Raw genomic sequence first — 16,866 nt, 5'->3', positions numbered from 1 at the left:
CCCCCCCCCAATGCACTGCTGTTTGACACAATAACCCTACTTAAAGCATTTATTGGTTTGCACTTTTCTTATTGGTCATTAAATGACCTTGTTATGGCAAGGATTCAAGCTCTGGTGTTTGATCAGCAGAGTTTGGGTTCGAATCCCGGTCGTGACTCTTGTGCACTTGAGCAAGACACTTAACCACAAGCTTCTCTCCACCCAGGGGTAAATGGGTACCTCTGTGAGGGCAGAGATGGTTCTTGTGATAGATTTAGCCGAGTAGCGCATTTGTTGCACGAGGCTGTATACTACCAAGGTCAGGTAGTTGAGATAGTTAAAGGAATGATTTAAAGCCCAGTGACCAGGGGTAATAGTGTGAAGCGCTTTGGGACGCCCTTTGGGCGTGAAAAGCACTATATAACAACTAACTATTATTATTACAATACTTTATTCAAATCTAACTCTAACAAATGGCTTGTTAGAACATAACAGCAAAGTAGCCTTTAAATTCTGACCTGCACTCGATCAATTCCAAAAGCCAAACTTTACTGTTTATTTTACATAATAAAAAGATTACATACCTGGATCACTTTTGCAAGAATGAGGCTTTTTACATCTCAAATAGAGATGAATTTCAAACATTACTAAAAAAAAGTATGAAAATTTCACAAACATGATAAGTACTACTGTATTGCAGTTTTGTTTAAGTACTGAGGGACTGGAATTTTGATATTTATATAGATGATGGGAATTCTACTTATAATTACTGGTTCATGTTTTTTATCAAGGAATTGGTACTGTTAAAATAGTATAGATAACTGCATACACAAACATTAATAAAATTTGAAACAAAATAACAATAAAAAATTTTTGTTAGGATTTAGAACTCTGTGGAAAATTAATGTGGTAGATGTATCAGAACCTGTTTATGTAGTTTTGCTATGCAGTAAAATTACATGTGTTTTGGGGGTGTGCTTTTTTTTTTTTTTTGGGGGGGGGGGTAAGTTTTGTATAAAAATTTTTTTAAAGTTTTTTTTTGTAAAATGTTACAGTAACTGCTTGGCAGCTTTAAATGCCCAGACAAAGTTAAATACTGAACAGCTATGCCAACTTTCACTGAGCTGCTGAAGCAGAAGCTATCCTTAATAATGATCTGCTAAGCAAACATGAGTAGGACACGAGTCACAAGAGTACAGGTGGCACGGTGTTTTGGCTACTTGTGACTGATCTAGGCATTTTGGCACAAGCCGCTTATGGCTGCTATGGTCTCTGATTTTAAGGAGTAAGGACACATCATCATAGCATTGCTATGCATAACAAAAATATGCTTACCAGAAAATATGGTTACCAGCCAAACTACCATGTCACATGTACAATTTGTGACTGGTATCCTGCTCATTTCTGCTTAGCAGAAAATTGTTAGTCAATAATTTCTGCTAAGCAGCAAGGCCCAGACTGCAATAATGTCCCGAATTAATACAAAATCTTATTCAGGAGATATACCATTGACCACCTGCAAGCAAGGTCAAAACTCCCAGGAGTCCATCCAATGAAGACCATCCATGTTGCTCGTTGCATTGCCTGATGAGTGTGTTATCCCATAGGATAGAGGGTGAAACAGGTAGAAACTGAAAGAACAAAACAATCACAATGGTTACTCTGTGGTTAATATAGGTGTACCTGTATAGTTAAGCTATACATATTTCAACATTTCAAAAGTTAAGCTACAGATATTTCATTATTTCCTGCACATAAGATAAGTAAAGCTTTAACTATTATAAACATTATTCTAAAAAGCTTTAAGTTAGTTTAAAAAAAATCCTTGTTTTGCTTGAATTTAAGCACTTGGTACAAAGCCTGCAAAACCAACTTTCAAAAATAATGAAACTGCAGTTAACACCTAAAACATGTCATAAGACTTCAGATATTTTATAATTTCCAGCATACAGGGTAAATACATGTAATGCTTCAAATATAATATGAACATCATACAAAAATATCCTGAAAAATAATTGCATTTGTTTTTAATCAATTTGGTTCTGTACGCACAAAAATAATAACAAATACATACAAAATCAATTAACAGCAGTTAATAGTGTAAAAAGATTGTGTTAAAAAAGCGTCTCCAAGTGCAATTTTTTTTTATGATACACTCTAATATCACATTAAAATATGCATGCACTTTTATTGGATACTTTTTCTGAGCGTAATTTCAAACATGACATCATTGCATATCAACAATAAATGAATCTGTACATCAATCTGTAATGAATGATTTCTGCAGCAATAACAAATGCAGACAATGATGCATTACACACAGTAAAAGGTGTACTAGATTCTACAAGCTCCAAATAAAATCACCTTAAATGACAATACCAGGACTATACCAGGCAATTAAGTTGCAGATTTGAAATATCATACTATGAAGTTAAATATCTCATCGGAATAGACAGCCAAATAATGCACCAATATGTGTAAAACAGAAGAAGAAATTTAACAGCCAAAGCAAAGACACAACTTGGAAAAGGTGAGTTGTTAGAGAAATATCATACTATGAAGTCAAATACATCAGTCTTAATAATGCATCAATATAACATTCAACATAAAACAAGGAGAAATTACACAGCCAAATCACAAACAAAGTAGTGAAAAGGTGAGTTTTAAGAGAAATGTCATACATCAATAACAATATCATAATTCAAGAACAAAATGCATCAATATATCAATACAAAACAGAAAGGGAAAATGTATGTTAAATGCAAATTTTGAGACATGTTTTAAATTCACTGATATAAACAATCACATAACAAATATTTAAACTTCTTCTCAGTACTGCATAAACTTTTAAACAATAGGTAAAATGTGTTCAATTTCTCACCTGTGAATAACAATAGAGAGCACAACAACAATGCTGCTGTTGTAGACACTGAGTTTTGTTTTTGATGGGAAGTAAGCCCCAACAGACTGGAGGATAAAATCTAACACCACTCCTGCAAAGATGAACAGAAGTACAGGTTTTAACTACAATTAAATCTAAGGTGTTCTTGCATGTCTAACCATGCAGTCAAGCGCACTGTACTCAAGCTCTGCTGTCTCTCATCAACAGAGTGGGGGCTCTTGAAACTTGTATCCTTAGGCAAGGCACTTAAACATTATTGATTTGCCCAATCGAATTGAGGGTAAGCCGTAGGTACCATGTATTGTGTACTGAGCGTAAGTGAACCCAGTACACTTATCCTTATTAAGGGAAGGGGTTCACCCCCGCATTTTCTGATATGTACATGTACATGTATGATGGGTTTTAGATTGCGCCACAGCCTATTGTAAAATGCGACATAGTGCTATGTAAATATACAATTCTTATATCTCAAACATTGCTTCACATGCCTTTCAAAAAACAAAAAGGAAAGCTTTGAGATGCCCCCCCGGTGTTATGAAGATCTTTGTAAGAACTACATATTAATATTATAACACATATAGATAAGTTGCAATAGACGCCATCTTTACGGGCAAATTGCATTTAAGCTTGCAGGCGCATCAAGCGCTCAGTTTATTAACACAACCACACTGTTTACTAACCAATCAGGCAACGAGTTTTGTGAATTCTGCGCGTGCTGCATGCCTTTCTCGCGCAAAACACATGGCTATGTGTTCCAAATTGCCCGTAAAGATGGCCGATTTACGTCATGTGGGAACTATCTATTTTTTATAAATTACAACAACAATGAGGTAAGATTTATAGAGAGCCCCACAGTAGAGTAATCCTCAAAGGCATTGAACACGTTTGGTAATTGTCAAACACTATTCTCACTTGGTGTATCCCAACATATGCATAAACTAACGAATCTGTGAATTGGGCTCCATCGGTCATTGAAGTAGCAAGAAAATAGTGGAAGAAAAAACACCCTAGCTGCACAAATTTGTGTGTGTTCAAATGCATGAGGCCTTGAGTCGCTTACCTGAGAGCATGCTGTTGAAGAGAACAGCAGGGAAGTAGTGATGGAAGTACAAGACCCTCCCCATGATGTAAAATGGAGCATAGTGGAGGAGCCATCCCAGGAAGAAGAACTCGCATATACTGAAAGTCTTCTGGCATCTCACTGTAAAAGGATTATATAAATGTTTTATTTGGTTTGCATCTCCTGCCAATGTGCAGAAGGGAAGTATATGCACAAAAATTACTTGCTAATCTTTGAGATGTGCTGAAGGTTAGCAAAGATTTTTTCTATCACCATAAAGTGCTTATTTCTTATATGGTTAGCAGAGCAATGACATGGGCCTACTCTTAGCCTTGGTGTCCTGCCCAACCAATTCCATTCCCATCTCAGTCTTACCTCGCAATGCTGGCGTCACTGTACATCCCTTCTTTTCACTCAGCAACCAGAGTCCATACAGAAGGAGAAACACCACGAGGCAAGCCAGGTTGCCAATGAAAACAATTGGGTTGCCAAGTAGATAGATACCCAGGGGGGATTTATGACCCCCAGAGAACCACTGACCCTGGGGAAGGAATGGTAAAGACTGACTCGTAAGACAGTGCCCACTGTGGGTATGTTAAATAACCATTATTTAGCCCACCTGTGGCGACAGAGTGAGTGAGTATACAAGCCTTGCTACCATGGGCAGCCCACCGTATCGATACCTCTCGGCGCTAACCCATGGTGGGGATGCCCTGAAAGACAATGCTGATTGGATCTTAAAAGTGACTACTTTGCAGACACCCTCATAGAAACTTTTGAGCACTTGTAGGAAACATGGTACGCGTGTGTCAAAAATGCAAGTATATTGACACGATTCCATTTCATATGATTCATTCTTTAACATGGTCAACCGAATTAGACATATCACAAGATCAAAGAAGAAAGCGAAACAACCAGTTGCTCTTTGACTTGATGCTTTTTTTGAGAGCTAACAAACTTAACAGGCGTGTAGAGTAGATCGGCCACAGGCTTATTAAAATGTGCCAGACTCTGGAACACTTTAATGAACCAAATCTAAGAGTTATGAGTGAGCAAGGCATGCAGGGGAAAAAAAGAGTGGCAAGATCGATCATTCCTAGGGACGAGGTTGCCATTATACCAACATACATTAATTAACTGTGGCTACTTACCCTATAGTTAAATGGCCACTGCCAAGGTCGGGACGTCACCTCCCCTACCTTAGGCTTGAGTTCACTATTGCCCTACAGGAATACAGGGGGAATAAATAATTTCAGAAACACAAAATGAAAATATTGACCCAGTTCACCTTATGTCAACACCCACGATAAATCTTTGTTGTGTCAATTTGAAAGTCAGATTCCCTGTATACTGTGCAGTGTTTATCTTCATGCGACGCGCCTGAAATTAAACATGCACCGTATCTTTGCATGCATTTTGATTTACCAAAATGACAGAACATGGGTGACTCTGGCCCATTTTACAAAGAGCCAAGATTGATCGTAACTGCAAACTAATCGCAGTGGACTCGTAACGTGTGATGTCACAATGCAAATCACAATGGTGATACTGACAACTTTGTCTTACGATGGATTTTATTGCTTTGTGAAATCGACCCCAGTAGCAGTGTGTGGCATCAGTGCAAGGGGCCTCTACCATATCTCTACTTGCAACTTGACTCGCAAAGTGGCAGACATTGTGCACACAGTAGCTGTAAGTGATGTAGAGCAAGCGGTGTATACAAGGGTTTTACTCAAAATATGTCACCCAAAAAAAGGAAGTTGGCTACTGAAACAAAAATTCTTCCTTTTCAAGTTTGAGTTACCTCTTCACTCAGGAGATAAAACCCCTCCAGAAGACGATCAGAGCATACTGATCGAAACGTCGAGTTAACCCAACGGTTCTTTCCAGAACCACCCCAACTCATTTAGAGATTGTTATTACATGGTGTTACCGCAAACTCTTCTACATTTATAAAACCCCAAAACCCACAACACAGATTATAGATGAAAATATCATACAAGGTTTTTAGAAGTATTGGAGAGAAAAAAAAGAAAGATTTGTAGTCACCTTAAGCATCACCACATGGGACTCTAAAAATTTCTCCCAAAAAGATGGAGCGAGGACCTCAAAACTGATGTTGGGCACTGTGAAAATAAGTACACATAACATCACAAATTAGGAAAGTACAAGTACATGTACTGCAATCTAATAGAGTGGTGTCACAATCCTGGCTGAACATTATTTCGGGGGTCAAGGGTCACGACAACATATGAAGAATGTTAAAACAACAAAATGTTTACCTTATCATATATTTCATCTGAAACAATTTATAGCCCTAAACTTTTATAGGGCCTTACAACTAAAGCATTAACCATAAAGTGCGTAAAAAGAAATCAAATAACAATTGAATGATGTTTCAAAAAGCACCAAAAGCACAAGCACTTGATAACAATGTACTTGCAGTCTATACTTCGCTCGGCCAAAATGGCTGCATGCATGAAATTTCCCCAATGTACTTGCTCAGACACTATTGTACTCAGTCTCTTCTAGGTTACATCTCTATGAAGATTACTTACATCTTGGGTTAGTATGATCTTCCACATTCCATAGATCGTTAGAATCTCTTGGATCGGGATTACAGGTTACCTCTTGCTGTTCCCATCCCCTAGTCAACAGAAGAAAAATTAATTTCAATTCAATCTACAGATCCTGTACACAATGTAGTTGCTACTAAAGTGAATGGTAAAAGCTTAGGGGCCACAACAGGCATGGAGTTGTAGCTTACCCCCGCCCACACCAAAACAAAAGAGGGGGGGGGGAGAGAAAAGTGCCACTCACAGCAAGGCTTTGTACTGTATTTTTCAACTTCCAAAGGCACAGCAGAAAGACCTAAAATGAGGAAATCAGCTGAACAGCTGAGAGATCATGCTTATTGGAAGGGATTTGAAATGAAAAAGGTGAAATAGAAAAAGCAGTAATCATGTATTGAGATGTATCAATAGGGGCATAGACGTATGGAACGCCAAAGAGGCATTTAATCATCGGTGATGGTCTTTTGCAACCGGTGATCAAATTTGTCATCAGTGGTGGTCCTATGCGATCAGTGATCAACTTTAGCAATCAGTGACAAAAAACGATTGGTGGTCCATTTTAGCGATCGGCCATGCATATATACATGATCGGTGATGGTATTAGCGATCGATCATGCATATTCACGACCGGTGATGGCTTTTTGCAATCAGTGGTCAATTTTAGTGGTCGGTGATGAGGCTTTTTGCAGTCGGTCAACTTTAGTGATCGGTGGTGGCTTTTTGCAATCAGTCAACTTTAGTGATCGGTAGTGGCTTTTTGCAATCAGTCAACTTTAGGGATCAATGGTGGCTTTTTGCAATCAGTCAACTTTAGGGATCAGTGGTGGCTTTTTGTAATCGGTCAACTTTTGCAACCGGTGATGGAATTTTGGGATATCCGAATTTTGCGTCTGGTCGATATAGGTCTATAGCAGGGGCACTCACCATTTAGGGAGTTGTTCACCAGAAGTATAGAGTACACATTCTCTCCTGTAATGGATGAGTTTGATCTGAGAGAAGACAGTCCTAACCCTTGATCCGACTGTCTGTCTGACCATCTCAACCCTCCATATATCATTCATGTCACCTGTGCCGTTCTGAGCAATGAGGAGAAGAAGAAGAGACGGGAGGTTTGTAAAAAAGTAAAGTCTGTCCCGAGCCAATATGGCTCATCAAACAATATGGCACACCAGGGGGGTGTTTATATCCATTGGCATTAAACGACTGAAAATATGTCTGTTCCCACTTGACAGGATGCCAGTCCATCGCATGTTACTCCCCAGCTGTTTCCGTTACCCATTTTTACTCCTGGGTGGAGAGAAGCAGTTAGGATAAAGAGCCTTGCTCAAGAACAGAAATGTCGCAACTGAAACGCCAGAATTCAGACCCATATTCTGTAAATTACAGAAATTGAGTCTACTGACCTTGACCGCTCGGCCATGACACTCCACTTTTTAAAGTTATTGTGAGTTTTAAAAAAGTGTTGACTGGTCATACAGTGAGTTTGTACTGCTGTTTAAGCTTTATTCTGTTATCCAGGTAATGCTCTTTTTTTTTTAAGAACCAGGCCAAATGTCATGAAGCTGTTACACACAAAAAAATTATAAATATAAACGGACTGATAAAAAAATCTAAAACATAAAGTTAGGAGAGGGGTATAGGGGCAGTCCTGGGAAAAAGCAAAGTCAGCATTAGGGAAAGATGATTATAATTTCACTGAACTCACAATGCCATAGGCAGACACCTGGTAATGATCCCTGGATATAGGAGCCGGTTCAGCATGGCTGTGTAGATTCCTACCAGTCCTACAATGAGAATGGAAATGTATATTTGGTTTGCGGTAACACCATGTGTGTATCTACTTGCAAGGTAGAGTTGTTCTTATGGAACTGTCTTGCTTTATTCTACTGCCGTGGAGTAGATAATCGGAGGTTCCGGAGACTTCTCAGTTCTGAAAAGAACTGTCCTGTTTTGAGAATGGAAATGATACAATAGACCATATGAACTTTTTTTACAAAAAAGTGTTACCTTGTAGAATCTTTGAGTATTCTGGCATGCACAATACTGCACAGGTCATATGGGAAAGTTGACTTTTTGTGTCATAATTTCCAAATAAATCCAAGAATTATGAAAGTAAAAGCTGAACAAGTTTTGAGATGTGCCCCCTTTCATCATATCAAAAGTTGATAAGAATTAGACAGTGCAATCCCCACAAAATATATACGATTTTATGTTTCTTCCATTAGGTTGTACTCAAATCTTGCCTGCAAGAAGTCCAGGCTCTGTGGCTCTTTTGCAAACATGTGATGTCACAGGTCACATCGTCTATACAATCAGCAGTGTCTAAAGGCACTGGACACTTTTGGTAATTACTCAAATAAATTGTTAGCATAAAATCTTCCTTGGTAACAAGAAATAAAGAGCTGTTGATAGCATAAAAATGTTTTCAGAGACAGCTCCCTCTGAAGTAACGTAGTCTTTGAGAAAGAAGTATTTTTCCACTAAAATATTTGAATTTGATTGTGAGACCTCAGAATTAGATTTTGAGGTCCTGAATGCAAGCGTCTAAAATCGCTCAACTTTGTGTGACACGGGTGTTTTTTGTTCCAGTATTATCTTGCAACTTTTATGACCGATTGAGGTCAAATTCTCACAGCTTTGTTGTTTTGTGCATATGCTGAGATACACCAAGTGAGAAGACTGGTCTTTGACAATTACCAAAAGTGTGTCCAGTGTCTTTAAAGGCTATATATTTGGTAACCATTCTTGTAGTCCAGCGGATAACTGCTATAACATGACAGAATCATGCACTTTTTTGTAAAAGCATGAAACTTGGCACACATGTACTTGATACTGAAGAATGAGATTTTAGAGAACTCCGAATTGGCCTGTGGTGGCCTTAACTTTGGCAGCCATTTTAAAATTGCCCGCTTCTGATACAAAACTTAAGAGGCCTTTAGAATATTCATTTCAGTGGCTATGCATGTTTGTCAAGTCCATTAATTAAACAAAAGCATTATGCGCCAATACTAAAATGGCGTCCTTAATGTGAATATGCTAGTATGAAAATGTTGTGTCCCTGGTGTGATTTGGAAATTTATTTCAGAATTTGAACCCATAGACTGAGAAGGCTCTTATCAGCAAAATGATGGGCCTCGTTCTTGGCAAAACAAAGTTTGGTGAACAGGAGCTATTTGATTAAAGTTGTCTCTGACCAGCCCCCGATTTCACGAAGGGCTGCGACGCGTCACAAGTCCAAGTTGCGACCGGTTACATGTCGTAAGTTGCGGAACTCGTCGCAGCCGCGACGTGTCTTATAGGTCTGCGACGCATCACAAACCCTACGATGCGTCGCTACTTGCGATGAGTTTCGTGAAATCGGGGGCTGCACTACTTGAGATGGTATTGTTATCAAACTGAAAGAGGGTGACTTTACCTGATGTGTTCTAAGCGTACAAAATCCCCATGGGTGACAAACTGTACTGGTCGGGCTGGATTGAGCTCAACATCAGATCTCTTAACAAGCCACTGGTTATTCTCATCTTTGTGGGAATAAGTTGTGATCTATTGAAAAGAAAACGACAGACGCGGTAACATCAAACGAAATCAAACAAAAAAATTATGAATGTCAAAGGTTTATTGAAGATTGTTCACACTGATCTTGATTGTGATTAAAATCTATTAAACAATAATATAAGGCCGAGTAGGATTTGAAACTTTGCATGGTGGATTATGATATGGAAAGGTTTGCAGAAACACCATTTAATGACTATCTCTAATGAGTTGGGGTGGTTCTGAAATGACGTTTGGATCAGTCTGCTCTGATCGTATTCTGGAGAAAAAAAGAGCACACTGATCGAAACGTCGAGTTGAAACCACAGTTCTTTTCATATAAAATAGGCTGAATTTTTTTTTTACAAAAAAATTTGACCCCTTGCAGATGCCAAATGCACCTCCAAGAAATGCAAGTCTTCTATTTCCACCATTTTGGACGTCAAAAGACTGAGCTCCAACCAATTGCATATTGACCAATCACAGCATACATACATATTCATGCATACCTGTTGTTGTTTGGGTCCTAACTCTTCTGGATAGAGATGAGGATGGGAGTGAAGAAGTCCACCTCCTACACGGTGATTCCTCAAGGTTATAATGGAGCCGTATGCAATATCTAGACCCAAAAATGAAAATCAAGTAATGCTTTAGTTAGCCCTTTTTCAGTTTCATGTATTGATTTTGTTTCTGTTTTATTTTTCCCATGGAACATTTAACTGATACAAAGGTTATAATGGAGCCAAATGCAAAATCTAGCCGCAAAAATGAAAATCCGTGTTCGCTCCCTCTTCTGTTTCGTGTTCTGACTTACATATCTGTTATCATGTAACAAAGCTCTACTAGAAAGCTACAAAAAAACTGTGCATTACAATTGAGAGTTTTAAATGCAGTGTTAGTCTTGCATGGCTACTTTGCAAAGTGCACAGGCAACGGAACATTCCAGAAGACCAAAGGAATGGTTCATGAGCACCCATAGGAGTACTTATCAGAACTAATGAGAACGTTCTTATGGTTCAAAAAATCCCTTACCTTTGGGCATTGATGCATTGTAGAGACTGTTGCCAAGAAGACTGGATTGGAAGTAGGAACTGAAATGTGCGTCTCCATTCCCACTGGTAGGAAACAAGAAATGACGCAAACACATTACAAAAGATTCAAATAGCAAATTATACCACAGAGCTGTGTCCAACTTAGACTTGAGTTGAAGTTATAAAAACAAATCACACAAAAAACACATTATCTTCATCAAAGTCAAGGGATAAACAGTTACAGACTGCTGTTTTACCCTTAAGAGATCTTTCAGTATTATTTGTTGTTCAACCCAAAAATAATGAAATCTTGTATGTCTGTATAATTATTACAATTTTCAAACATACAAACATGCACAAAAGAGAGTTGACACCCCAAATTACGCGCATTGTTGTGAGGCGTGTTCTGTATTGTGTAAGAAGTCAATAGCTCCCCCTTGCATAACGCAAAACGCAACATATACGCTACGGTCGCGAGCCTGTTTGTCACATAGAGAACAGCTATTGTTGTCCAATGACCTGCCTCCTTTTTGAGAGTGTGACGTCATATGCAATGAGTCTATAGCAGCTCATTGACTTGATCATTTTAACTGTTAAGAGGCAAACTGTGTTTTACCTTTGGTTAAGCACCTTTAAATGCACTGCAAAACCAATAAGGTAGATCAGCATTGGGAGAAAGATCAGGCAGGAAGCTCTGGAGAGGAGATGGTAAAAGAGAGTTGTCTGCGGGAGAATGAAGAAACAACACAGAGAAATCCTGATTCAATGTAAGTCTTTACAGTGGTGCAAATATGCTATGTTTCTACTCTTCAAACAACAACCACCATACAATTGTTGGAGGTAAATGGTATGGCAACCGTTGGGCACATTCAGAACTCATGATTGCTGATTAAAAAGCATTAATTTGAAACATGGACCGGTCCAGACTAGTAAAAACATTCAGCAAACTGGTCCTAATTGCTAGTCATTTAAAAAAGTTAGGGGCAATTGAGAAGGTTTATCATTACAATAAAACTGCGTGAGAAATCAAATGTATTAAAATACAAATGTGATTTTCTATAAAAATGTTCCCACCTTTGAGAGGGAAAGATCTCCAAGTAACCTCCACAGGTCCTTCATAGTCATCAATCCAGCAAGGAGAATCACAAATAGACCAACAAATTTAACACTGTTTGGATAAAAACAACAACAAATAAATAAACAAATTTTGATTTGATTCTTCTAAATGCAGCCAATTGAATTGATGGCTTGAGTCATGGTTAGAACACTTGTGTCCTTAAAGACACTGGACACTATTGGCAATTGTCAAAGACCAGTCTTCTTACTGTGTCTCTCAACATATGCATAAAATAACAAACCTGTGAAAATTTGAGCTCAATTGGTCGTCGAAGTTGAAATAATGAAAGAAAAAACATCCTTGTCACACGAAGTTGTGTGCTTTCAGATGCCTGATTTTGAGACATCAAATTCTAAATCTGAGGTATCAAAATCAAATTCCTGGAAAATTACTTCTTTCTCGCAAACTACGTCACTTTAGAGGAAGCCGTTTCTCACAATGTTTTACACTATCAACCTCTCCCCATTAATTGTTACCAAGTAAGGTTTTATGCTAATAATTTTTTAGAGTAATTACCCAAAGTGTCCACTGCCTTTAAGCAAGACAAATTATTGCTGCGCCCTTCGGACGTGACGTAAAGCCGTAGGTTGTGTAATGCACAGAACCAAGTGCCCTTATCAAAAAGAGAAGGGGGTTCACCTAAGTGTTCCGTGCTTTGAGATGCCCCATCGGGAGTAAAGAAAGTGCGTATTATTAAGTAACACATGTAACACATTGGAAGGTACTGTTACCTGAATGCACACGCCAATGAGATGCCTGTAGCTGCCATCCAGAGCCACCAGGCTAGCTTGAAAGGTTTGGAAGACTGGGAATGAAGAAACATCACCAAGCAGTAGGTAGACGTCATAATGAAGAACAGTAAGATGGGATCCAGAAGGATGTACTGGGACAATGTCAGGCAACCAGTATCTGTCAATGAAGATTACAGCAGTGTTAAATTTTGACTAAGGAACCTTTCAAAGTTCAGGCGACTCCTAAAGGTTCCCCTCCCACACCCCACCCCAACAAACCTCACCCCAACACACCTACGCATGTTTGTAAATGGTGTAAACCGAAGAAACCACTGTGTTCCATCAACCATGTAATCATTGGTTTTGTACAGGGAATTGAAGCAAGGATGTCCTCACTCTGGCAAAACCTGGATCACACCTTTAAACCCACACAGTCGTGTTTGACCAATTCATTGAAGGACACCTATTGTACTTTCTGTATTAAAACAAGTACACAAATGACTAGTGAGGACCCATGAAAACAAAGAACCGACTAGTGAGGACTTATTGTCCCTATTGAAAAATGTTCTAGGAGGGTACGCCATACAAACCCACACCCATTATATTTTGTACATCCCCGCGGGCACATCTTTGGTTCTTTCCTTTGTTCTTTCCCTGTAGTTACTGTACTGTACATGTAACAAACTTTGTACACAATAGTCCTTGTGACACACCCCAGTCTTAAGAATTCCCTATATGGAGATCTTTTGTTTTCCCTATTGTGTTTTGTTCTCGGTCTCCACGAGGTAGAAAATATTTTAATAAAAGACACATAGCACTGTGTTGCAGTCACTCTGCGGATATTGCTTTGTTCTTTACACCTAATGAAAACACTGTACACAAAACTGTGCGGACATAAATTATAGAATAACAGTGAGCCCATGTCATGACTGGGTGTGTGTTTTCGTTCACTCACCAAATATAATCAAAGACGCTGCCATGATTCCAGCTTGGATGGACTGAGTTAATTCCAACACTGTAAGGAAGGAAAGAGGAGCCACTGCTGAACCTAGTACGGCACAAAACTGAAAATAGAAGAATAGGATCACACCATGAAATATTAAACACAACCTTTTCAGTATGGACAATTTTTAACCGTGCCTCCTCCACAGTTTGCTCAGGAAGAGGCTAGTTTTACTGTGTTCTAAAGGAAAAAAAGGTAAGCAAACATTTGGCTGTCTTGCTGCGCACGTCATGCAATGACTCTGATTTCAATGTAGGGTCATACTTTTGTAAAAACCTTGAAAAAAAGTTGTGTAATTTTCTGTCCAAAAGCTGATTTGTTATAAAGATGGGAGATTATTTTGTCTGAATAATTGTCTGAAGGTTGTTTACTTACAGCTCTCATTCCCATGTAGTTCGTATCATTGTATTCTTGTCCTGGGTTCTCAAATGAAAACCTGCCATCGTATCCAGACAAGGCGCCAGACAGACCAATCAGCATCTAGAAGGATGCAACAAAATGACACAAAGGTGGAAAAGGTGAGTAAAAGTAAACCGTTGCAGTGTCCTGTGCCAACTAAAACGGCCTCAATTCAGACTGTGTGTTGGTACATCAAAAACAGCTTAAAATGTGCGCTACATGTATTTAAAGGCAGTGGACACTATTGGTAATTACTCAAAATAGTTATTAGCACAACACCTTACTTGGTAAACTCAGACTGTTTTTACTAAGCAATATTTTAAAGCCATTATACACTTTCGGTAAACAGTATTGTCCAAGTCCCACACTTCGTGTATCACAACTTATATATAAAATAACAATCCTGTGGAAATTTAGGCTTAATCGGACATCGGAGTCGGGAGAAAATAACGGGAAAACCCACTCCTGTTTTCGCGCGTTTCGCCGTGATGACATGTGTTTATAGCAAATCCGTAATTCTCGTTAACGAGAATTTATATTGTTTTACCGTTTTCTCAAAAAGTAAAGCATTTCATGGACTAATATTTCAAGAGAAGTCTTTCACCATTACCTTTTGTAAACCCTGTAAATTATTTGTAAATCTGTGAATTTTTTTTTTTTTATCTGTACCGAAAGGGTCCAATGGCTTTAATAAGACTTTTATTCTTTTTATAAGTTTTCAGGAGAAATCATTACCTTTCCAAGTGGTGGATGGACATCAAAGAAGAACAACCTGTTGATGTAGTAACTTGCCATTTTACCAAAGTGTGTCTCATCCCAACTGTCAAAAAAGATAATGTGAAAATAAAATGTGTGCTTTGAAATGTTTAATGTGTGCCACTGCTGAGGTCTCTACATGTTAAATAATAATTAACGATTCTTATATAGCGCAAAACACATGTTAAACTTTTTGTTTATGCCCACTGAGCTAACTTCCGCATGTCGGGCGCACAGGATTATCACGAGGAATGTGCAAATCATAGCTATCAGCGCGTAATCTAAGCGCGCGCACGTACACACAACCCACGCGCCTTGAACAGATTCTTCACAAAGATTTGGGAAAAAAAATTCAAACCTTGAATTTTCAATTGTTAAAGTGTCTATAACTGTATTTGTTTATGTTTTTTTAACAAAAGGGCACTTATGAATGGATATAAAAGAGTTCTTGTTCTTCAGCGTCCGTTTAAAATCTTGCAGGGTCTTTGCCATGCCATAAAGGCCTTTATCACACGGCCACTGACCCTGCCGGCTTTAAAAGTACGTTGAAGAACTCAAATTAAAATTAAGTAATATAAAAACAGTACGAATGACATAATTATATAAAAATAAAGAAAGGAAATTAATGTTTGGTTAAATTATGAATAAATCTTTCAAACCAACTTTGAATAAAAAATAATTTCAAAAATCTAGTAATTAAAAAACTAAAACTATTAAGGAAATTAATGTTTGGTCGAAAATAAAAAATAAATATAATACTGTTCAAATAACTTGGGTTGGGGTTCCCCGCGCCCAGGCCCGTGCAAAGCTTCCCTGTCTTGGGACCAAGTTGACTTGGGACCGAGTTGACTTGGGACCGAGTTGACTTGGGACCGAGTTGACTTGGGACCGAGTTGACTTGGGACCGAGTTGACTTGGGACTGAGTTGACTTGGGACCGAGTTGACTTGGGACCAAGTTGACTTGGGACAGAGTTGACTGGGACCCAGCTGACTGGGGCTGCTATTGAAGAAACTTGCATGACATTCACTAAAGAAAGGAAGTCTAAGTCCATGCCAACACACCTCTGAAGTTTCGTGTCCTTGAGAGACAGTTTTATGAATGGGAGTATAGTATGGGTTTGCAATAAAGGGCACTCTACTGATTCAGAATAGATTCAACTGCTCCTGAACTGGTCAAACTGGTGACGATACTTTACTCAAAGCCTCTTCAAAAGAATTTATATTTTTTTGTCTGGTGAGTTTTATGTCATTTTTAGGTAAACTAATAAAACAATATTGTTTAAGATATCAAAGAGATTGCAACAAAAAACAATGTGAATTCAAAAAGTGATCCAGAACTGGTCAAACGACTGTACTACACACACTGATGTTGAGTTGAGAGGGGGAGACAATGAGAGACTTTTTAACTTACCAAACATGTTCAGGTTCGTTCAGTTTGTAGAATCTTGTCATTAAAGAAACTGCAGACACAGCTAATAATGCCAGCAATCGGTGAAAGGATGAATTACTGGAATATTCTCTGCCAATTTTTGTCTTTTTTGTATGCAATGCCATTATTTCCAGCAGAGCAGACTGAAAATAATCCTGCGAAATGTGAATGCCGAAAATAGCGCCACCAATAGTTCAGAAGGAGTAAGAGATAAGTGGATCAATTGGAGCGAGTCAGTGAAAAGTGAAGTGGGAAAAACACAACTAAAGAACTGAATGTTTTTGTTTTTTTGCCAATCGGCAACAGGCCCACAAAGGCAGTTTAATTAGTTATCAACACATAGTACGTTTAAAA

General features: G+C 38.5%; 1 protein-coding gene across 1 annotated transcript; it reads right to left on the bottom strand.

Moving 5' to 3' along the window:
- Window positions 1-13: 13 nt before the first annotated feature.
- Window positions 14-16,662, bottom strand: LOC139939618 (protein O-mannosyl-transferase 2-like). The gene is made up of 19 exons (XM_071935657.1): window positions 16,495-16,662; window positions 15,062-15,146; window positions 14,303-14,407; window positions 13,880-13,988; window positions 12,925-13,102; window positions 12,151-12,244; window positions 11,693-11,799; window positions 11,078-11,160; window positions 10,555-10,664; window positions 9,930-10,057; window positions 8,220-8,298; window positions 7,439-7,590; window positions 6,500-6,588; window positions 5,991-6,067; window positions 5,093-5,164; window positions 4,317-4,482; window positions 3,942-4,082; window positions 2,861-2,972; window positions 14-1,610 (listed from the first exon to the last, which is right to left on the bottom strand). Exons 1-19 carry the CDS (start codon window positions 16,635-16,637, stop codon window positions 1,508-1,510), a joined length of 2,133 nt encoding a protein of 710 aa, XP_071791758.1. The 5' UTR covers window positions 16,638-16,662; the 3' UTR covers window positions 14-1,507.
- Between the last annotated feature and the right edge of the window lie 204 nt (window positions 16,663-16,866).

Source organism: Asterias amurensis, chromosome 1 (genome assembly GCF_032118995.1).
Source record: "Asterias amurensis chromosome 1, ASM3211899v1".
Classification (NCBI taxonomy): Eukaryota; Metazoa; Echinodermata; class Asteroidea; order Forcipulatida; family Asteriidae; genus Asterias; species Asterias amurensis.
Note: the sequence above shows the minus strand (reverse complement) of the source record. Positions and strands in the feature narration are given on the sequence as shown.